The sequence below is a fragment of the Bos javanicus genome, chromosome 28, assembly GCF_032452875.1.
Source record: "Bos javanicus breed banteng chromosome 28, ARS-OSU_banteng_1.0, whole genome shotgun sequence".
Lineage (NCBI taxonomy): Eukaryota > Metazoa > Chordata > Mammalia > Artiodactyla > Bovidae > Bos > Bos javanicus.
Window position 1 is genome coordinate 36,263,278 of NC_083895.1, and position 23,429 is coordinate 36,286,706.

Here is a 23,429-nt window from a genome sequence, read left to right on the forward strand (position 1 = left end):
AAGAGCCCAGGCTGAGGAGAAACAGCTGCTGTCCTAGACCAGCCATATCAGTCCTGCATGATAGGGGAGTAACGACCCACCCACTCTGAGCCTTCATTTTTCTCCTCTGCAAAATAGGCTAATACTGCCCACCAGCTGCTGTGAGGCTGTGATTGATGGAAGGTTGCTTGACATGTGGCTGGTTTGCCTGTGTGGTCCGAACGTGGGCTCTCAGCTCGAGAAGAGCCTGGCTCTGACTCCCAATAAAGAGGACTAAATAGGGAACTGGGAAGTCTGCATGCAGATCTCTGCTCGTGTCTTGACTGGCTGGTGCCCCTTGGCTAAGCTTTCCCCACTCTGAGCCTCTATTCACCCTCCTTTTAAAAATGGAGCTGCCCAGGTGTTTTCTCATGTGTTGGCACCAAGTGGTTAAGAATGACTGGGCAGAAGGGTGTGTGGATGACTGGCTGGGTCGTGTGTGGGCCCCGTGGAAGAATGCAGTGACTGGTTAGCCATGCCTGTCAGGGGTGCAGGAGGTAGGGGCGGCATCCTTACACCACACACCTTCTGTGTGCTGGGCGCTTCTTAAGGGCTAATCTAGTTACACTGACTCTCCCTTGGACCTGCCATTGCCCCACCCCTGTCTGGAGCTCCTGGAGAATGCCAGGTGGGTGGATTTGGAGGCTCGAGGAGCTAGGGTAAGGAAGAGATGGTGGGGAACACCTTTTTGTCCCCAGAACTGGAGCTGCAGGCATCTTCAGGGCATTTACAGCCGTCTATAGGACACCAGCTGGTGGTCAGGGGACCCTGGCTCCACCTCCAACTTCATCCCACACTGTGTCTTCTGAGTTCCCCCAGGGAATGGTTTCTGCCTTCCCTCTTCCCCACTTCATGGCATCTGAACCTTTGGAATCGCAGGCAAGAACCTTAAAACAAAGCCAGGTCAGGGCCGCTGCGTGAGCTCTGCTGTCCTAGGGCAGGCTTGCGGCCCAGACAGCATCAGGCAGGACCGTGACTCCCTGGCTCTGCAGTGACAGTCACCTTTGTCCCTCGCAGAGATGTTGAGGAAGCCTACGTTCCCACGGAGAGCATGATGCAGTGAAACCTCGTGGGCTGTGTAACCGCCTGGGGTTCAAGTCCGGGCACTGCCACTTCTCAGTAGTGTGACCTTGGGCAAGTCGTGTTACCTCTCTGAGCCTCAGTTTCTTCATCAATAGTATGGTAATAATAACTGGAACATCACAGTGGAATTCTGGGGCTTAAAGTGAGCTAATACACGTAGAGAACCTAGTGTCTGGACGTATAAGTTCATTTGTTGTTGTTCAGTTGCCAAGTGGCGTCAGTCTCTTGCCACCCCATGGGCTATGTAGCCCTTGCTCTGCTTCTCTTTCCATTTGGAGGAAACAAAAAGCAGAGGCGGCATAGCCTTGGGGAGGAGAGGAAACCCAGCAACCTTACCCAGGACTAAAGCTGGCCCTCTTCCACCTTTTGGGAGAGAAGCTGTCAGTGAAAGTTCACTGCAAGGTCACGGACCTGGAGTGTGGCCAGAGGGTGGTGGGAGGTTTTGACCCCGAGAGTACGACCTGGGCCTGCTAAGGCATCATGGGCCCCAGGGAGATGAGCACACCCGGGTGCAGCTGGGACTCCCAGAACCGTGTGGGTTGGGACAGTGGGCTGGCACCTTTGTCAGAGCGACACTAACACGTGTCCTCCCAATCAGCCATCCTCTCCTCTGGATCAGTTCGTGTGTCCCGGAACAGGTTGTCAGGTGTACCTACCCGCCCTCAGGAGCGGCCCCTCTGAAACACCCAGGTGTACATGGTGGTGTCCCGCTAACCACCATTGACAACGGGGGTTCCTGTAGGGAAGGCGGGTGCTGGGACACTGGGTCATCAAGAGAAGCGGGTCCACCCTTCCAGCAACCGTGCCAAGTCAGAGCATCTGAACTCTGTGGTCAGGACGTATGCAGCTTTGTCCAGTCCTGGCATAAGGGGCACTCCCCAAATTAAGGAGGGGTCCTGCGTTTGGAAGAGACTGTTGTCCAAATCAGGATTTCCCTTTTCAGAACAATGTGCCCTGCGTGACTTCACTTACTCAGCTCCTCCGCTCAGTGGGAAGGGAGGGGATACACCTTCCTGTTTGAGGGATGAAGGCTTGGGGAGATAAAGGGCCCTCCCACAGCCTCCCTGCCAAGAAGGTCTGGCTCTCAGGGCCCACCCCTACCCAGGGACCCCACCAAGAGCAAGGTCACAGGCTGACCCCAGGATCTGCTCCAGCTGCCTGGCCAAGAATGGGAAGCAGCTGGTCCAGGGCAGCTGCCTGGAGCTGCCTCTTCCCTCTCCCCACTCGAGTCTGTCCCTCTGCCCTCCTCCCTGACTTCCCTGGGCCAGGACACAAAGTCACCCCGACTGTGTTTGCTTTACCATCACCCTCTTCCTCCGCCTCCAAGCAGCGTGCCTGGAGACCTGCTACACCTCTCTGAGCGCCTTTACCTTTAAGATGAGGAAGGCATCAACTGTATCAGTGCTTTCTTAACCTCCGTCTCTTTCATACCATTTATATTATGTTTAAAATGGTTCTTTAATCCTTCCAGGTTTGCCGCCCCTCCCTTATTTAACCCATCCCCAATAATAATATCCACAGACTCGCCAGTGATGGCTGTCCTAGTCCAAATACTTCACTATGAAGATGTAAAACCTCTGCCCACGGACCACCTGAAATCCTCCTCCTCCTCTAGTGGTACATGTATCACTCTCTGGGAGCCGCAGCCTGGCTTATCAGAGTCTCCCTGATAAGATCCTCTGATTAGGACTGACTCCTTGCTGAAAACCCATCCATCCATCCATCTAATGAGCATTGCTGAGCACCCACTGAGTACCAGGCCCTAGGCTAGGCTAGACTCTGGGAACCCATAACTGCAAGACATCTCAACTGATGAGGGAGCCAGATGCAAAGACATCGCCCTTATCTAGTACCACCAAATTGGGGGTTCGTGACGGGGCACTGAGGACGCAGAAGTGAGTGGCTCCGCTGGGGGAAACCAGCCAAGAGGGTGACCACCGAACCAGGCCCTGATGGATGAAGGGGGCCAGGCATTGTGGGCTGAGGCACAGAGGTAAAGACCTAGAGGTGTGATCTTCAGAACACGGTCCCAGAGGCGGGCAGCAGCCCCACGCGGAGGGTATGGGATCAGCGGGGAGTAGTGGGAGGTGGGGGCCAGACAGGGGCTGACACTGTTACACAGAGGTCACTGCTGAACCCAGGGCCCACAACATCCACCCCTCTTAGAGTCCAAAAGCTGGTAAACCGGCCGACCAGGATGCATCCCCTGGAACCCCAGGTCTCCCACCACGCTGAGCAGCAGGCGCATCCCAAGCTCCCTGGCCATGACGATGCCTTGGAATGCAGCCTCTGCTCTGCAGACTGTAGGTACAGCCCCCCCACCCCTGCTGCCAGCACCGCTCGTCCCGGGGGACCCGAGCTGCAGATGTGCATGGTGATTGAATCGTTTCTGCACACCGCTGCTCACACGGCTCCCCTGGGGACCCGCCACTTGCCTGTGCAAGCTGTCAGGAGATGTGTGTGCTCCATGCGTCTGGGTCAGCACTCAAGTGTGTGCATGTGCCTATACATAAGTGTGCAAAGGGGGTACATAAGCATGTGGGTGTGCACACACAGATGCACAAGCCTCTCGGCTGAGTTCACGTTTGTTAAGTGTACCAGTTAACTTGTTGGCCTCAAAGGGGGAAAATAAAACACCCTGATGTTAGTACCCCTGATACCAGCCCTAGGGAGCTGCCGCCAAGGTTCCAGGGCCCCACTTTCCGTGGAGCAGATTAGAGCAACTCACTCTCTATTTCTAAGGAGGAGCCTGTGAGGGCCATGTGCCTCTTCCAACATTTTAGACCAGGTGAGAATCTGCCAGGGAGCCAGGAGGTGGCCCAGGTCTCTCCTTGGGCCCAGCAAGGTGGGTTCCAGTCCCACTCATCCTTTTTCCCCTGTGTCCTCCCCTCTCTCCGCCCCTGCCTACCATCCCGCCGGGACCATGTGGTCCCCAGGCGCCCTTTCCAGTCTCCACAGTCTACTCTCCGAGCCGCCCTACTTGCCTGAGGGCAGCAAGCTTTCCTTGAGCGCATCTTCTGTGCTGAGCTCCCCTGAGGCTGGACTCACCCGAACTCCCCTACTAGTGGTGAGTCATGCGAAATGAGAGCTTGGCCCTTTCAAGCATTCCCCTGTGAGTTGGGAAGCTAACCCAGATGTCACCATTGGAAAACTTACCTACACACATTTAAGTCAAGTCGAGCATTAGCTTCAAGGAAAAGCATGTCACAGAGAAAGGGGAAGCATCTGAGGTCTGAGGTGACCCTGGAAGAGTGACCACCTCCAGAGTTTCCTGGGCCAGCAGGCTCCCTGCAGGCCTGTCTTGAGACAGGCTTTGCAATTCTAGAGTCAAACCATCTTACACTTGTTGAGATGGCGTTTTCCAAACAGCTGGAGCTCCTGACACCAAAATCCTAAGATGTTGAGTTTGAAGAGCTGCCAGCAGGCGGCTAGGCTTTGTTTTACAGACGGGAAAACCAAGGAGGGTGGCAGAGCTGGGCTGCCTCCGGGTCCCCACACTGACTAGCCTTGCATCTCCTGCAGGCTGCTGGCTGCTCAGACCAGGACAGAGGGCCAGGCACCACAGAGGTAGACCGCCTGAGCCTACTCTCCATTCGGAGGCAAACACGGCAGGAAGGGCCGAGGCATGGGTACACCCAGGGCCTGGCCACCAGTGATCTCCAGTTGGGAGGGAGCCTGGCCGCAGTGGGCGCTGGAGTTACAGCCACCACTGAGGATTTGAAGCGACATGTATAGGCTTAGAGGTGTCCAAGCTGGAAGGAGGGAAGCAGCAGCCAAGCCCAGCAGCGCTCCTGTGGTGGAGGGCGACCTCTGCTGGCCGCTGACGCTCCCACTTTCCCACACCAGCCAGCATGCAGGGAGCCCAGCGGCACTGGATGGCCTTGGAAGCAAGTGGGTGGGTGTGGACAGGTGCCAGGGGCACATCTTTTTGGGCTCAGACACAGTCTTGGGTGGGGACTTCCAGGAGGCTCTGACCTCCAGTCTTGGAGCATTGGAAAGAACATGCCTCTGGTTAAAAAAGTGGAGGGTTTGAATCAGCCCAACACCGTCCCAGCTGTGTGACCCTGGGAAAGTCACTTCATCTCTCTGAACCTTTTAGGATTAAGTGAATTAGCAATGCACAGGGCCTGGCCTAGTGCCTGAACGCAGTAGGTGCAGAGCTAATGGAAAATCTCACACTGCCCCTCAGGGAGCCACCATTTTCATGCCTCCTTCAGCACCTTCTCTTCTCTTCATGTCTGTGATCTTTAGCCTTCTAGGCCTTGACCCTCTTCCTTCATGGGCCGGAAGCACTAGCCCATCCATTCCGGGTGTTACTAGCCCCAATTCTCCACTGATCTTGGTGGTGTAGAAGTGTCACCTCACCTGTGAGTGTCCCCTTAATCACTTAGACGTTTTTTCTTTTATAGATTGAGACACACACAACTTACAGTCGTCCCTGTGATATGTGATGTCTCTCCTGTCAACCCTCTGGGTCTCACAGGTGTCCCACGCCCACCGTTCATGTCTTGGTTCCTACAACATGGAGCCTGGGTCTGGGAGTAAAACCCCCTGCGATCTAGATGTAGCTCAGAGGTGCTGTGTGGCCTTAGACACTCCACCTGTGGTCCTCAGGCCCCCCAAGAATAAAGCCAGCTGAACTCGAGGTGGTGGAAGAACTCAAGGCACCTTTGGTCAATGATATTCTGAGCATCTTTGAATCCAGGAGCTATCTCAGATCACATAGGCCTCCAGATAGGACAGTGCATGAGTCAGTGTAGGCTGCTGCTGCTGCTGCTGCTAAGTCGCTTCAGTCGTGTCCGACTCTGTGCGACCCCATAGACGGCAGCCCACCAGGCTCCCCCGTCCCTGGGATTTTCCACGCAAGAACACTGGAATGGGTTTCATTTCCTTCTCCAATGCATGAAAGTGAAAAGTGAAAGTGAAGTCGCTTAGTCGTGTCCAACTCTTAGCGACCCCATGGACCGCAGCCTACCATGCTCCTCCGTCCATGGGATTTTCCAGGCAAGAGTACTGGAGTGTGTTGCCATTTCCTTCTCCAGGAGATCTTCCCAACCCAGGGATTGAACCCGGGTCTCCCGCATTGTAGGCAGACGCTTTACCCTCTGAGATCCCTCACCAAATTTCCAGAGTTCAGATTTCTAACCCCCTGGGCAGTTATCTTCATCAACAGCACCCCCTGCTGGCCACATGGGCCAGCGCAGGCCTTTTGTCCTGGTTGGCTACTGCCTGTGGGCAGGGGATTGAGGTCTGCACAGGCCTGGGGTTCCCTTTGACTTCCCTTCAGGCTCCTCCTTTTTAATGAGGCCCTTTGGCTCAGTGCCCCTGCCTTGCTAGCTGCGGAAACAGCAGTCTGTAACTGGCACCCTGGTAACCAGTGTTCGCTCATGCCCTGGGTGGGGGCTGGAGAGGCCCAGCTCGGTGTGCACCCTGTGGTGCTTGAGAGGCCACCTTCGGGCCTCAGTTTCCTCATCTATAAAGTGAGGATATAGGAACCGTGTCTTTGCCTAGTGCCTGGACCAGCACTTGACATGAGAAGAGTTCAACAAATAGTCATATAAAAGGTGACGTGGACTAGATAGAGGCTTGGACCAAGAGTTCCATGAGCTCGAGAAAATGATTCCATTTTCACCTCCCCGTGTTCCATAGAGTTAGCACAGTATACGATGTTGACAAGTATTTACTGGGTGAGTTGGAAGCATGCAAGGGTGGACAAGTGGAGAATAAAGACGGATGGGTGGATGGATGGGTGGGTGGATGGATGGACAGACAAGCATCTAGATGGATAAGTGATGGAGAAGTTGTACATCTGGGTGTGTAAATGTGTGATAGGTGGTGTGATAGGAAGGACGCTGGAAGGTGAGGGTAGAAGAGATCAATGTGGGGATGCTACCCCCATTTTTACTTTTTCTGGAGCGCTAGAAGATAAGATGAACCCAGCAAGCACTGATCAAAGTGCAGATGCCCGAATGACCCAGAAACTCCACCTCCAGGGGTGTGCTCTCTAGATTAATTCACACATGATGATGTGGCTGATATAAAAGGCGATCCTCTGGCACTGTTTGCAATGAAGAAATCTGGGGCTAGCGCAGGCCTCATCTCGGGCCAGAGTGTGAGCCCCTGGAGCAGAAGGGCCTTGTCTAGGGCCTCAGGCCTTAGAACAGCACCTGGCCGGGGTGGATGTTCAGATGGCAGTTGGATAAATGACTCATCAGTGCCTGGGATGCTGTGCAGCCATTAAAAACTGAAAAGGCTCTTTATGTCTTGATGTGGAATACACGTTGAGATATCGTTAAGAGGAAAATAGCGAGGTCCGGAGAGTGTGTGAAGAATGCTATCATTTTATGCTTTTTAAGGGGTGGCAGAGGATAGTACACATAGATATTTGCTTCTCTGAGTCCTTCAGAAGGAGGCAGATGACACTGGTTCTCTCTGGAAGGGTCCCTGGGGGCAGGGGACAAGGCCAGCATGACCCTGGACACCTGGGATTTTTGAACCACGCCAGTGAGTCGCCTTTTCAAGCACAAATGGAACAATAAGAAGTGCTTGAGAAGAGCTGTGCGGTGAAGAGCTCCTTGGAAGAGGAACAGGGCCTTCTTCCCAAGGCTGTGGTCAGGCAGACTGTCAGCTTTCTGAACCAGGGTGGGGGCAGAGAGACAGGACATGGGAGCAGACAGGCAGACACAGTCCAAACCGCCACTTGCCATGGGAGATCCCAGACCTTAGTTTCCTCATCTGGAAAATGGAGGCGATTCTAATCTCACAGAGCGGGTGTGAGGAGTTGAGGAGAGAATGCAAGGGCCCGGTACACAGCAAGTGCTTGGTGGATGGGACGTTTGGTGACATGGCCAGAGAGGAAAGGCCTTCAGGGGGGCAGGTTTTGGGATAGCAGAGAAGGCCAGGGGTGGGGAACCTCTGCTGAGTCCCTTGTGTCTGACCCAGGTGTCTGCAGCCAGAAATGCCCTGGGGTTATGGGAAGACAAACAGCCAGTGAGGAGCAGACTTCTGCCTAGGCCTGGGAACCCGGACTCCTGAGCAGTGGGAGGGCCAGAGTTGAACCTCTCTCCATCTGTCTGCCTCTCCTCCATCTCTGCCTTTGCGCTCGTGGCCTCCCTGGAGAAGCCTGGGGGCTCCATGGGCTTTGCGGAATCGAGGGGACCTCGTTACACACATGCTCACCTGCCCCAGGCCCAGCATCATTCAGGAAGAGTGATCCTGCTGAGTGGGACAGCCCTGTGCCCCAACCACTCGGCCAGGAACTTGCAGTCAGAGTCCCGGGGCCCAATTCGGGCTCCCTGTGCCACCCCGGGTAACTCCCTTCCTCTCTCTGAACCTCAGTCTTCTTGTTTGGAAAAGGGAAGTGGTGCTGATGGCTACCCTCTTTCTTTCCTGGGAGAGCAAAGGGAAAACATGAAATTGTGGTTTGTAAACTCCAAGGCATGGGAGATGCGGGGAGGGCATCCACGGCAGGATTGCTGCCTTAAACGATGCATGCTGCAGTCAGGGCTGTCACATGGGGAGATCTCTGCGCACACGTGCACATACAGCCACAGCAAGTGGGCTAAGTCCTGCAGCAAGAACCTGAAGATGGGGCTGCCATTGCCGCCGCCACCACCCAACACACACGTGCGTGTAGACATGTGCGTTGGCCTTGCCTGCCCAGTGCTCACATGAGCCACCCGCAAAGAACACCCAGGAACGCCTCCTGCCCTGAGCCTAGAGAAGGGCTGGGCAGCCATGGGCATAGCTCCTCCTCCCACCCCAAGGCTGCCCCGGGGCAGAGGCCGGCGGGCCTGGCACAGCCCCAGTGACACCCACTGTCCTCTGTCTTCACAGGCTGGACAACGTTCATGGCTCTCGGGTAGAGCCCAGCGAAACGGCCAGAATGAATTCTATGGACAGGCACATCCAACAGACCAACGACCGACTGCAGTGCATCAAGCAGGTGAGTGTGTAGCCGGGCTCCCACCGCCTCCTCTGCCAGCCTGGCCGCTGGCAAGGGCAGGGCAGGTGAGGCGGGCAGAGCAGAGTGGGGACTGATATGTACTGTGTAGTAAGCACCTGAGATGCTGGGTGGAGGTGACAGTCAGCAAGGGCCGACTGCTTGAGGCTCCCCGACCACCCACCTCGTGAGAACTGGCATGGACCAGTCTCACATTAGAATCACTCCGCTAGGTTCAAATGCCAGCTCTGCCTCACCCCTTCCCTGCCCTTCCCAGCTGTGTGACTTTGAAGCAGTGTCATGCCCTCTCTGGGCTCTGCTCTCTGGGTTGCTTTGAGGATGCAGTGAAGTGCCTAATGTCCCTCCCAGACCCAAGCTCCCCGCCTCTTTGCTCTAGTGGTTCTTTGTAAAGAAATAGAAAAGGAAAGGTCTTGGAAAATCAATAATCTTACAGAAAAAGAAACCGAGGCACAGAATGGGGAAGAGAGTTGTCGCCTGAAGTCACAGAGTGCAGCCCCACTGGTGCAGGGAGGGCCTCGTCCTGGAGGGTGCGAGTTCCCCCTCCTGCCTATGCTCACACCAAGCGTAAGAGGTGATTTGCCTGCCAGGGCTTCCCAGGTGATGCTAGTGGTGAAGAACCCACCTCCCGACGCAGGAGACAAAAGAGACAGGAGTTTGATCCCTGGGTCGGGAAGATCCCCTGGAAGAAGGCATGGCAGCCCACTCCAATATTCTTGCCTGGAGAGTCCCATGGACAGAGGAGCGTGGAGGGATACAATCCATGGGGTCTCACAGAGTCGGACACGACTGAAGCGACTTGGCACACACACACACTTCTGGATTATTCAGACATAGGGAACCCTTCACAGTGGGCTCAGAAGTCCCCACTTTAAGAAGCCTGGTTGAGCCTGGGCAGGCAGGCGCCCCCTAGTGGTGATCAGGAGTGATGCTCCCTCCCTCTGGGCTCAGGCTCCCTGAAGCCAAAGGCAGCATGTCCGTGCACAGACTCTGATGATATTTTACTCCAGGAAAGAGGAGATAGAGCGAAGGAGTAGAGGCTTTGACATCAAACAGACCCGAGCCCAAATCCTCACTCCTCCGTGTACCCACAGTGTGATCTCTGAGATCAGGCCTGGCCCTGTTTCTCCGAGCCTCAGTTTTCCCTGTCAAGCGGGTCCAGTAATGCCATCATCAGGGGATGCTCTGAGGACATTATGAGTGGAGCGCAGAGCCTGGCCCGGTGGCAGATGATCTGCTAATTGTGGTGGGGGGCGCTGTCGTTGGTGTCTCAGTGACAGGGGATGTCTTAGGGGAGGGGAGTGCTGGGGCGACGCCGCTGGCTTAGGTGGGCTTAGCTGGCAGTTTGGGGAGCCAGTGTAGGCCTCCAGCCTCAGGACCCCCCGGGGGAGGCGGGGGCAGAGTGCACAGCCCCACCCCCGCCCTGCCTGCCCTCCCCGATCCCCAGGGCCCAGGGGAACTGAGGCTAGTCGGCGGGAATGAGGGATGTGCGTCCTCTCATTAGCATCAAGCAGAGCAATCTCGGAAGCCGGGGCCTTGGGTCTGCGGAGAGGAAATTGAAGACGACTTGTTACAGATTGAACTCAGCCGAACAGCTCTCCCAAACGCCAATTACGCCTCTGTTCACGGTCACAGAATAGAAACCAGACGATGGGCTCCTCCTCCCCTGCCCGTCCCTCCTCCTCCTTCTTCTCCTCCTCTAGGCTCCGTGGGGCTCTCTCCCAGCTCTGCCTTTGACCCAGTTTCTCCCGCCCAGGAGGGATCAGCTGTCAGTGGCTCCACCCCCAGTAATACAGTCAAGCCCCTGTGCCCGAGCCCTCTGTGTGCTGCTGGGCAAACGGCTCCCCCTACAACCTACTCACAACTTGACTTTTCTCCCTGCATCTGATTCTCTGCACGAATCAGGGAGCCCTTTACCCCCTGGGCTACCCAGGGGTCCAGCAGGGTCCAGAGCCCACCCAGGAGCAGCCTCTCCAAGCGTGGCACATGGACTCAGATTCACCAGTCAGTAAGCCTGAGTCTCCCTTCCACACTCGCTGGTTTCCTGACCTTGATTAAGTTGCCACTTCATCTCCCATCGTCTGTAAATGGGCATCGTGATGCAAGCCAGTCATTGGGTCCTGGAGCTGCTTAAAAGCCAGGGATCATCTCCACTGTCCTCGCCTGACCTACCCCACACACACATGTCTGCATGCATGCACACACACACAAACACACTACATAGCTCTGTGCTTGGGCCAGACTGTGGCTCATCTGTGAGGGTGAGCAGGCTGTCCAGATGCCCCTGGGCTGTCCAGAGCTCCCTGCGTCCTCCACGGTGCTCCCGCATCTCCAGTCAGACACAGCTCAGCGCTGATGTCTGTCTGCTCTTCAGCTGCCCCAGAGGGCAGCCGTGGTGACTGAAGACTGTTGATTCTCAGACATCCCGTAGACTGATCAGAAGAGAAAGGTCTGCATGTTCTGAGGATGATGCATGCGTTGGCTGCGCCTCCCTCTGGCTGGTGGAGCTGTGGCTCCCAGCGGAGCCTCAGCCTCCGACTCTCCACCCTGCCTGACTTACAGCGCAGCCCTCCCTGTCCACCCGCCCTAGTTCTCCCCACTGCTGGCACTTGCCAGCCCCCGAGCACCCAGCTGTCTGTCCGTCTTCTCTCCAGACCTCTGGCTCAGCTGCCTTTGTGCTTTCTGAGCTTCAGGTGCTGGGAGAACCGGTGCCCTCTCTAGGACATGCCTTAAATTGTCCCCACAGGCACATCTGGGCTCCACGTGCAAAGCCATGCCAATCGACTAATTCCTGCACAGCAGCCTCCCCAAACCTCAGGTGCTCTTTTGAGTCTCTGCACTTCCCCTTCCTGAGCCCTGGTGCTCCCTGGGCACCCAGTTACCGCTCCCATCCTGCTCTTTCTCCCTTAAGCTATAAGCCCCACAGGGTGTGCATCAGGTCTCCCTCCAGGCTGAGTTCCTCAGGGGCAGAAGATGAGCTGTATTCATCGTACGTCAGCAGAGTCCAGGCCAGGGTGGGGCCTAAATATGTTGGGGAAGAATGGGGGTGGGGTAGGTGATCACAGATCAGTAGCTAAGGGAATGGATGGATGGATAGATGGATGGACACATGGATAGGCAGTTAGGTGAGTGGATGGTGGGTGGATATAAATGATGGATGGATAAAAATGATGAACGAATGGATACGTGGGTGGTTGGATAAACTCTGGATGGAATGAAAGATAAGTAGGTAGATGAATGGATGGATGAGTGATGGATAAAGTAGAGAATGGATGAATGGGTAGGTGGACAAGTGGATGGATGCATGGGTGAACTGATTCATTTTTGGATGGATGGATGGGTAGATGGATGGATGGGTCATTTGATTCACAGATGGATTGATAAGATGCATTCATCACTTCATCTGGGCACTGGTGTCCCCAGTTCCTGCTCTAGCAGACTCAGTGGCCAGTGGATATAGCCCAGGAAGGTCTTCTGAGGAATTACAGAGATGAGCAGGCTTCCTGGTGAGGGGGTGGGCTGTTAGTATCCAGTAACAGCCGCAGCCAGGGAGAACTCTGCCTGTGATTCACATCTGTACTCCCATCCCCAGATCATCAAAGGGTTGCCAAGCTCACCCCACCCAGTCCTGGCCCTCCAAGTACCACTGGGGACCTAGTCTGAAGCTACGAGATTGCTGGCCTGCTCTGTACACAGCATGCCTTGGGCAGCTAACTGCTCATAAACCGTTTCTGCGTGGACCTGGCCTCACGCCAGTTTGGGGGGTTCTGGAGATGAAGGGGGCACTAATTCTATTCTGGGGGAGCTTGGAGGAGAAACAAGAAGCCATCGAGAGGTCCTAGTGTACCGAGCAATGGCAGTCTTGCCTGACACCTGCTCTGTAATGGGGATGCCACTACGGATGTTGCTTCTACACTTTGCAGCAGTCCTGCACGCTGTCCGCATCCCATTTTGCAGAAGAGAGATCTGAATCTCAGGGCCATGAGACTCAGTGGCTGAGATGGGGTCCTCTTCATTTCACTGCATCCCTCAGCCACCTCAGAGTCTCTAAATGGACGACAGAAGCACAGAGGGGGTGGAGGTTTGGCCAAGGCCGCACAGCCACTGAGCGGTAGCTACCAAATGGGATGCCTGAGGTCTTTTGTACCAATGAGTTGCACCCACGAGTCACCTCCCATAGCCCAAACCAAGACCTCATGAGCTGGCTGGGGCGAGAGTGGAGAAGCTCAGAGGTGGGCTGGCCAGATATGGAAGGCTGGTTGCCTGGGGCCAAAACAAAACTGGACCCATGAGACTGGCCTCGGAGACCCCTTGCAAGCCTAAGACCCCAAAAAGGGATGTCAAAGATGGGATGCTGTGGGTGGGCAACTCTGAGAGCACCACGCGGTGGTTGCTGACCCTGTTAATTGGGTGTGACATCACGTAAATAAACGGAATAACTTGGTTAGCAGAGGGAGGCTGCTGGGCAGGGGATTAACCGATTTGCATGGCTTTCCACGCGGAGACCAGATGCTGCCCATGGCCTTGGAGGGGGCAGGTTTTAGAGAGGACACAGGAGTCAGAGGGCCCACTGCTGCCTGCTCAGAGGATCTGCTTCCAGCCACAGACATCCTCCTATCTTCATATGCAATGAGCTCTGTCTGCAGAAAGAGCCGTGTGTGTATGTGTGTGTGTATGTGTGTGTGTGTGTGTGTGTGTGTATGTGTAGCCAGGGCAGGAGGTGCTGAGTGCAGCTGCGCCTCCAGAGGAGCCTTTGGAAGACAGAGTCAGGGCCAAGGGCAGCCCCACGTGCCAGGCGCTCTGCCAAGGGCCGTGTAAGCCTCCTCTTGTTTAATCTTCACCACGGCCCCATGACAGAGGGCTTGCACACCTGCCCTCTTTCCCCCCTTCACCTCTCCCTGTCCCTTTGCTCCCACGGAGGGAGAATACTCGGATGCGTTTCTCTTTCCTCCATCCATTTTTAAATCTGGCCTTTCATAAACCACATTGTAATAGTAATCATGGAACTCTAAAGGAAACAAAAATCCCCACCACTAAGCCGTGATCTGCCATCCCCATTTTACAGGTAGGGTGACTGAGGCGCAGAGAGAGGAGGGGATGCCCTAGGTCAGTAGATGGTTGTGGGTGAAGGCGGTGTGATTCCAGGGCCCCAGCCCCACAGGGGCTCCCCCAGCACATCCTGCTCACTGTGCAGTTCTGGGACCTGGCAACTCCTGAGACCCCTCCTGGCCGTGGCTCCAAGGCAGACCTTCACTGCAGGGTGGGAGCGAGTCGCTGGTCCGAGGGCAGCTGCTGTTCGCAGTCTCTCCCAGTACCAAGGACATGGGGATCCCCTTTGCAGCTGGCTTCTACTCCAGCCCGTGTGGACACCTGCCTGTCCTGCTGGGGACCTCACAGGGAGTCACATTCAGCCCTGATGTCCCAACTCTGCCCCAACATGCTCCGTGTCCCTGGACTCGATGCCTGACTCAGCCTGGCCTAGGAAGACTCGGATCAGTGTTAAAGAAGGAAGGGATAGCTGCAGCAGCCCCCTCCCCTCTGCCCCCTCAACCCGTCAGCCCCATGGCCTGGCTCTGAAGCAGAATCTAGAAGCCTTGGCACCAGAATTCAGCCTCTGCTGACTTAGACCCCATAACTGGGTGGGGCCTGAGCTTGGGCAGGGTCCCCTCCCAGCAACGCCAGCATCCCTGAGCCCAGGAATCCTGGGTGAGGGGAACAGGAATGGCTGAGCCACATGCACCTCATCACGACGTGCCAGTCACCTGGGTGCCCTGTGCTTGAGCGCACCTTCCCAGCTGGGTGTGGCCTGGAGGCCTCTTTCTGTGCCCCTGCTCCTGCTCTTTGGCTCCAGCAGGGCTTGCCGGAGCCAGAGCAGGTGGCATGCAGACCTGGCTGTGGTGATGGTGGTGGTTTGCGAGGCAGGGGGTGGGGCTGGGGGTGCTCATCAATAAGGAATCTGCCTGACACAGGGAGAACCAGCTCCAAGGATGGAAGCCACACACACCACCCTCTTGAACCCTACAGGGCTTCCTAACCCCCACTGCCAGCACCAGAAAACACTTTAATATCTAACGTCATTGCCCTTTTCTAGACCTCAGTTTTTCCATCTTTGCGATGGGGCCGCAGTTCCCATCCCATCAGAAAGCAGGCTGGAGTGGAGATTCAGGGGGAAAGTGAATGAGGAGTTTGAGAGAACTCATTAATCCTGGCCTGCCCCATCCTGTGTGTCTCCTCCCCAGGGAAACCTGGGGTCTTTGCTGCCCCGGACTCCCTCACACTGCACTGGCCTCACTTCTGGAGCCTCACGCTGCCTCCTTTCCCTCTCCCACAGCACTTACAGAACCCCGCCAACTTCCACAATGCCGCCACGGAGTTGCTGGACTGGTGTGGAGACCCGCGAGCCTTCCAGCGGCCCTTTGAGCAGAGCCTGATGGGCTGTTTGACGGTGAGTCTGCCTCCTCCCAGCCTGTGCCCTCACCCAGGGAGGATGGCTGGGGACTCACGTGCTGGGCTGCGGCCGGAGGGGAGGACCCGTCTGCATGGACCCCTGATAGGCTTACACCTGCAGGGAATCTAGTCTGATGGGGAGACACATTTCTCGGGATTACGTGCGTTATTTACCCTTGATGAGAAAGACATGATCCTACTTTGAAGCGTTCTAAACTTTTGAGAGTAAATGTTCCATCATAAGTAAAGCAGAGAGACTCTTGAAGGTTTTCAGCCCTCTTTTTATCCATTCATTCATTCCCTTCGGTAAACATCTGTTGAGCTCTTTTTACAGCCATCCATTCATCTATTCATTCATATAAGCATTTATCGAGCTTCTATTACATCTATCCATCTATGCAAATAAACACTGATTGATCGCTCAGTTATCATGCACAATCCCCTCTGCTAAGTCCTGGGAAATTGAAGATGGGAAAGATTCCCTCTTCAATGGGGAGATAGCTGTGGGAAGAGACAGCTGAGGAGATCATGAGAAGGTGGAGGGAACACGGAGAAGGGAAGTGGTACCCATCTTGGTGGTGGGGCAGGTTGCAGAAAACAGGAAGGGCGCCCCTGATCCGTCTGTAGGAGTCTGATAACCTACACCAGCACCTGAGGATAGCAAGAATGTCCTGAGCACGTGGAGCAGAGCACGCCAGTGCCCGGATGTACGGCAGAATCCAGGAAACTGAAATTAACTCATCCTGGTAAGGGTCTAGGATCCAAGCTGGGCAGAGGCCAGGCCCAGGGCTAGCGGTTTGATTTGCCAAGCTTAGGAGCCCACTGGCTGACAGCCACGTGGAAGGAGCTCAAAGCTTATGACTGTCCCCAGCCACGTGGCCTGTATCCATAAATGTGAGGGCACCTCTGCGGCCAGTGGGGACAGCTGCTCAGACCATCCAGAGTCAGCTTTGAAGGGAATGTGGGTAAACAGATTTCCAGGGAGCCCGGCTACCCCAGCACTTGGGGAGGAGGGGCCGAAATGTACTCCTCATCAGGCAGCAACAGTGGGTACAACCCAAGGCCACCATGTTTTCTGAAAAGACCTCCAGACAGGAGAGAGGTGACAGGCCATCCCTGCAGAGCACCTCCTCCGTGCCCGACACTGAGCGTGGCCCCCAGGATGTGCCTTCTCATTGACTCCTCAGAGCACACTGGTCCTGCCCTCATCCTCCCTGTATAGAGAAGGAAGCTGAGAAGTGGGGACTACCTTCCCAGGTTCACACAGCCAGTTAGAAGTGGACCTGGGATTCAGGTCGGGACCCGTCCACCTCTATTCCTGGCCTTTAGGGATGCCAGGCAGGGATGCAACCCAGACCTTCCCAAGGTTTCTCCATTTGTCCGAAGCTGACACCATCTGGCTCCCTCGGGGCCACTGGGCCAAACCAGGCGACCGCCTGCACTTCCCAGCCCTCCCCATCCTCCAGCCCCTGGGCTGCCCCTCCCTCACCCAGCTCCCTTAATCCTCTTTGTGGGGATCCTGGCTCAGGCTAAGCCCCAAGGGCAGGGCCAGATGTTACTCCTGTCCCGCCACTGGTAGTCGTGAGGAAGGGAGGGGGTAGCGCTGCCATGCTCCCTGTCCCGAGCTTGACCTTGCGAGATTGCAGGGACCTAAGGCTGAAGCCAGTGATGGCCTCGGTCAGGCGGCTGGACAGGTGGGCATGAGATGACCAGTAACTGGCCCCACCATGGCCCTGACATTTATCTATTCATTCAGCAAATATTCACCAAGTCCACACTCAGCCCTGGAGAGGCGGGCAGTGAGCAGTGTGGTCCTCTCGCAAGCAGCTTAGCTTTCTGTCTGAGAGGCTGACACTAAGGCCCATGAAGGAGTAAGTTAAGGATGTTTCCCAGCACCCTGTAAGAGGGAGCAGGATGGTGATCAGAAAGTGTCTGGAGGAGGTGCGACCTGAAGAGCAAAAAGGAGTCTGCCAGGGAAGATGAGCGGGAAGGGTTGTCCAAGCAGAGGCAATGGGAGTGCGAAGGCCCTGAGGCTTGATGCCGGTCTCAGGTGACAGGATCACAGGCGTGGGCGAGGGGTACAAGAGGAGGTCAAAGAGGGGGGCAGAAACCAGCTGACCCCGAGGCTGCAGACCGAGAAGAGTTTGGATGTGATTGGAAGGGCAGTGGGGAGCCCTTGCAGGGTCTTCAGCAGGTGAGTGATGGGATATAATTTATCTGAGGACAAGAGCTCTGAAGGGGAGCATCCCTGGAGGGTAGGATGGAGGGATTATGGAGGTCTTCGTGGAGGAGGAAGCCCAGGGGAAACTGTAGGATCTGATTGAAGGGGGATGAGGCCATGGCTTCCCAGGCACAGGAAACTGTTTAGACAAAAGCCCAGTGCCGGCTGTGCCCCCAGCTTAAGGCACTCACTTGGTTGAATGGCCAGCTCTGAACCCCACCCCATTCCCAACCTGCCACTTAGCCAGAAAGGGGACTCAGGCCACTGGCCACAGCTGTGGAGACCTGAGTGTGATTGTTGCTTAGGGCCCTATAAAACCTGCAGCAGGGAAAGGCTGGCAGGGGGCGCGGGGAGTGGTTTATAGAAGACACCCTCGGTGCCCACGTGTCTCCCTGTTACTATCTCCTTGCAGCCTTGTGAGGACCCTGCAAGGGGGCAGGGAAGGGTTTATCACCCTGTTTTACAAACAAGGCAACGGAGTCGGGGGAGCAGCTTGCTACAGTCCCAGGTGGGACCGCTGCCCCCGCAAGAGCCCTGGGGCCTGCCACCAGCCCTCCTATCCCCTGGGCGTCCTCAACCCAGCTGTGCCCCAGGAGAGGGATGGGATGGGACAGGTGAGTGATCCCACGGGGTCTAGTCAGGGTTCCCCCCAACACACAGACACACTCGCACCCCTTCCCATCCCGAGGGCTACCTGAGCCCTCCAGGTTGCCCTCACCCTTTCGATGACCTCTGGAAACAACTTCCTCTGGATTCCACTTTCATGGAGGATATAAATTAAAAACCACTTAGCCTCAGGAAATAAGTGGACACATTTTTGCCATACCAGGGCCTGGCCCTGGGTTGAAGAACCTTGGGCTGCTGGCAGTCCCCTACCCACCCTCCCTTTCATGCCCTCTGACCCCAGGATGAAGACCTGCAACCTCTCCCAAGGGACGTCAGCCCAGGTACCACTTCCTCTTCTGGACCAGCTCCTTCCCGGGCCCTCCCCTTAGCAGCAGGGCTGACTGTCCTCTCTGGGGGTCCCCCTCAAAGTCAGGCCTCTCTGGACCTGCTCCTCCTTCCTCCCCTGAGGGGGAACATGCTTGATCTGCTCGAGGAACAGACAGAAGGCTGAGGCAGCGAGGACACAGGAGAAGGGAGACAGGTATAAGAGGAGACGGAAAAGAGAAACCAAAAACCAGTGAGCACAGCAGCAGGGCCCTTGCCACCCCTGCAGGGAGGGAGTCCCCACAGCCTCAAAGCGTTCACTGCCGAAGTCGCGGGTGAACGTTCACAGACAGCATTCACTGAGCCGTGTGCCTGGTCCTGGCTGTCATCCTTGCAAAGAGGAGATTGTGTACCCATTCCACAGATGAGGAAACTGAGGCCCAGAGAGGTTAAGTCACATGCCTTTAGTTGCTCAGTATAGGATGGAGCAGGATCGGAGCACAGGCCGGTTCCCGTGACTGCCTCATAGGATGACAGAATCCAGCCACCAGCTGAGAGCAGGAACCCCTTCTTTAGCATCTCCTAGACAATCTGTCCTGTTTTATAGCCAGGAGACTTGCTGCCTTCAAAGGCAACGCACTGCCTTTATGGGACTAACGCAACTGCCATATGACCTTGAACATGCCTATTCTCTAGCCTCTGGGCTCCAGTTTTCCTGCTTTGTGGCCTGAGGGACTGGACTCCCTGACCTGTAGCACGCCAGGGTCTGGGTCTCAGACAGCCAGGTCACACCAGTCAGCCTTAGAAGCACCTTGTAGGCTGGGCCAAGCTGACCGGACCGAGGCAGCCAGCAGAGGGCAGCGGTGCCGCGGCCGCTCACCGCAGGCTTTTCACGGAGGGGTCTTCACACCCGTGGGGTGGGAGCAGGCATCCCTGAAACACGACAGGAGCCTACTCAGCTGAGCCCACTCTCCCTACCACTGACAATCAGACCCTCCTCACGGGACTTTGCAGGGGGTCCTTAGGCTGGGCCAGGGGAAGACAGGGGCTGCACAAAGTAGTCTAGGATCGCAGGGTCCAGCTTAGCCTGCTCTGCCACACTTGCGCTGAGTGACCTTCAGCCAGGCCCTGCCCTCTCTGTGTCTTGATAAAAGGAAATTGTTGGAGCCAATAACCCTTCTGAATACTGGGCTTGGGGAACTTAGTGACAGGCCCTTCCAGGCCTGCAGGAGAGCCCTTAGAACCAATACCAGGCCCCTCTTGCTCAATCTAGCTAGTTTCTTTCTTTTTTTGGAACCAGAGCAACAGGTTCAGCCAGTATTGGCCAAACAGAGGGACCTTTGCCTTTCTGCCCTCAACCCAGAGCCTGAGGGTTCTCCATGCAGATGGGGAGTTCTGGCCTTAACCCTTTGTGGGTTGAAAAAGAAGTCCTCTCGTGCAAAGAGCCCAGGCTTTGCAGCCTGACTGCCTGGCATAGCATCTAAGCTCTCTCACTCTCAGACTCCTCACCTGTAAAACAGAGACGGTCATACCACCCCATGGAACTATTGTGACAATTTGGCACCTCACTGCTTACAAAGCATTTACTTAGCCTTCGTTCATGGAAGCCAGCGTTCTCATTGCACCAGCGTGTCAGCATAGCCCACAAGCAGCAGCCTTCTGATGCCCTAGTCCAAAAACTGCCCGGGCTCACTCGCACCCACCCCAAGGCTGGCCCACCAGTGAGGGCTCTGTAGTCAACATCGAGCTGCAGTGACCCTTCTCCCTACTCTACAGCGTCTGTCTCCAGAACTGGAATGCTCAACAGTCCAGAGGGAATTAGCGGTCTTGGGGCCTTCCCTGGCAGTCCAGTGGTAATGACTTCACCTTCCAGGGACTTCCCTGTGGTCCAGTGGTTAAGAATCTCTCTGCCAATTGCAGAGGACACAGGTTCGATCCCTGGTCCAGAAGGATCCCACATGCCAGGGGGCAACTAAGCCAGGCCGCCACAACTACTGGACCCCCGTGCTGCAATTATTGAACCCCGTGAGCCTAGAGCCAGTGCTCCGCAATAAGAGAAAGCCCACAATGAGAAGCCGCGCACCACAACCAGAGGGGAGCCCCACCCCCACCACAACTAGAGAAAGCCCGTGTAGCATCGAAGACCCAGCACAGCAAAGATTTAATTTATTAATTGATTATTTTATAAAAAAAAAAAGACTTCACCTTCCAGTTCAGGGGTTACAGGATGGTCCATATCAAAAATACATATATATGTATATATATATATGTATTTCGGAGAAGGCAATGGCACTCCACTCCAGTACTCTTGCCTGGAAAATCCCATGGATGGAGGAGCCTGGTAGGCTGCAGTCCGTGGGGTCGCTAGAGTCCGACACGACTGAGCGACTTCACTTTCACTTTTCACTTTCATGCATTGGAGAAGGAAATGGCAACCCACTCCAGTGTTCTTGCCTGGAGAATCCCAGGGGCGGGGGAGCCTGGTGGGCTGCTGTCTATGGGGTCGCACAGAGTCGGACATAACTGAAGCGACTTAGCAGCATATATATATTTTAAAAAAAAAGGATTAGGGCCCTATTTTTTCTGCCTGGACCGTGAGACTAACAGTAAGGAATAACTGGCCCTGAGGCGGCTCGGGGACTCCGGAACGTGGTGCGTGTGGCAGATGGGGGTGGGGAGCTGGGTGGGAGTTGCGTAAGAGCCGCAGTGCAGGGACAGATAGATCCCGTGGGAAAGAGGCCTGGGGAGACAGAAGATTCCTGTGCCAGGGGCTTCTGTGTGCAGCAGAGAAGCTGAGCAAACATTCGAACCTGAGAAAGTCCTTTTTCCTCCCTGCACAGAGAGCTCCCTGGAGATGGAGGCGGGGAGGCAGGGTCAGGAGATCATGCTGGTCCTGGAAGGAGGGATCCACTGGCTCCTTCCTGGTACACCATGGACGCTCTCTCTCTGGGCCTCAAGTGTCCATAGTTTTTAAATGAGAGGGTTGGCCAAGACAAGTGGTTTTCCCACACTCTGTAGCTCTAGAGTTCTTGCAATAAACCCCTAAAATAGAAAGCCTATGAAATGAAGTGAAAGTTGCTCAGTCGTGTCCGACTCTTTGTGACCCCATGGACTGTAGCCCACCAGGCTTCTCTGTCCATGGAATTCTCCAGGCAAGAATACTGGAGTCAGTAGCCATCCCCTTCTCCAGGGGACCTTCCTAACACAGGAATCAAACCCAGATCTCCCATATTATAGGCAGATTCTTAACCGTGTGAGCCACCAGGGAAGCCCGAGAATACTGGAGTGGGTAGCCTATCCCTTCTCCAGGGGACTTCCTGACCCAGGAATCGAACCAGGATCTCCTTCATTGTAGGTGGATTCTTTACCAGCTGAGCTACCAGGGAAGCCCTTAAAGCCTACAATGGGGCACTCTTCTAATGGCTGTAGGGGCTGGGCCAAACTCCACTGCAGCCTAGACCCTCGGAGGGCCTCGAAACGCCTCTGGAGCAGGTGGTCTCTAGGGGCTCAGTGATGGAGCCTTCCCTTTCTCGGCAGAGTGAGCCCCCCATCTGGGAGCCCTCCTTTCCCAGTCAGCCATAGCCACCCCAGCTGCTTCCTAAAACGACTCCATTTTCCAAGGTCCTTCCTTCTTAATAAGGAAACCTAATTCGGCTGCTGTTAATGAGGAAGGCGGGCAGGAGGGAGTTGATCTGGCTGGTGGGACACCTGGGAGTGGGCAGGTGTGAGCCTGCAGAGCCATTCGTGAGCCATCCCAAGCACCCTGTCCCTCACTGCATGGACCCCCCGGGACTGACAGCCCTCCCAGCCCCTTGCCTCTCCCCATTCCAGCACATGCTTCCGAGGTTCATGGGGAGACAGGTGGGACCTCCAGTCCAAATGCACAGCCCATGCTTTTACAGGCGCCTCCCATGGCGGGGGGCCAGTGCTTGGCGCTGGCGACAGACCCCAGGCTGAGCATGACAGCCCTGCAGTTTGGGGACTAGGGTCCGAGATGCTGCAGGGCGCTTGGCATGGAGCTGGCGATCACCAGCCGTGCACTCTGGGGTATTCTTAGTAGTCCATTTGGGCAGCTCCAAGTTGGAGCTCCAGGGAGGTGGTGAGTCCTACTTCTGTGCTTCTCTCCAGATGTAGGCTGACTCAGGAGAGGATGCTGCTGCTGGGTGGGGACTGTTCTTGGAGTATCGAGAGTAGCGAGTATCCTGTGGTGGTTGGTGCTGGGGCTTAGTGAGGGATGGGGGAGAGGTGGTGGGCATAGGAGACTTCCTGGGGGTCGGAGATTTGGGGTGATGGAGTTTGAAGGGAGAAGAGACCCTGGCCGTGGGCCATGCTAAACATGGTGGTAGAGCATCGCCTGCCAACCTCTAGAATGAGGCCAAATTTGGGCCCTTGAAAGAGCAGGTCCTGGACTTTGGGCTCAGGCCCACCTTTGAGGGCAAAGCCCAGGATCCCAGGACCTAACATGGGAGAGGTGCTTATCAGTGTTTGCTGAGTGACTGAACAAGACACTTTGAGTCCCAGTTCTGCCTAATGTTGAGGACCTGCCTTAGTCTTCCCGCCTCACCTGTGAAATGGGCGCATCCATCACTCTGGGTTCGAAGGCCTGGCATGCACAGTGACTCACCCCACCCTTCTTCCCCATCTTGCTGGCAGGTGGTCAGTCGGGTGGCAGCTCAGCAAGGATTCGACCTGGACCTCGGCTACCGACTGCTGGCTGTGTGTGCCGCGAACCGAGACAAGTTCACTCCGAAGTCTGCCGGTAGGTGACGG

At 55.7% G+C, this 23,429-nt stretch overlaps 1 protein-coding gene across 4 annotated transcripts in view; it reads left to right on the top strand.

Moving 5' to 3' along the window:
* ZMIZ1 (zinc finger MIZ-type containing 1) overlaps nt 1-23,429 on the top strand; it is a 150,682-nt gene that overhangs the window by 29,274 nt on the left and 97,979 nt on the right. For all 4 annotated transcript variants that reach the window (XM_061405450.1, XM_061405448.1, XM_061405449.1 and 1 more), the window contains exons 2-4: nt 8,938-9,046; nt 15,393-15,506; nt 23,313-23,418. In XM_061405450.1, coding sequence (XP_061261434.1) covers nt 8,987-9,046; nt 15,393-15,506; nt 23,313-23,418 — 280 coding nt within the window. In that variant the 5' untranslated portion in view covers nt 8,938-8,986. The remainder of the gene's footprint in view (nt 1-8,937; nt 9,047-15,392; nt 15,507-23,312; nt 23,419-23,429) is intronic.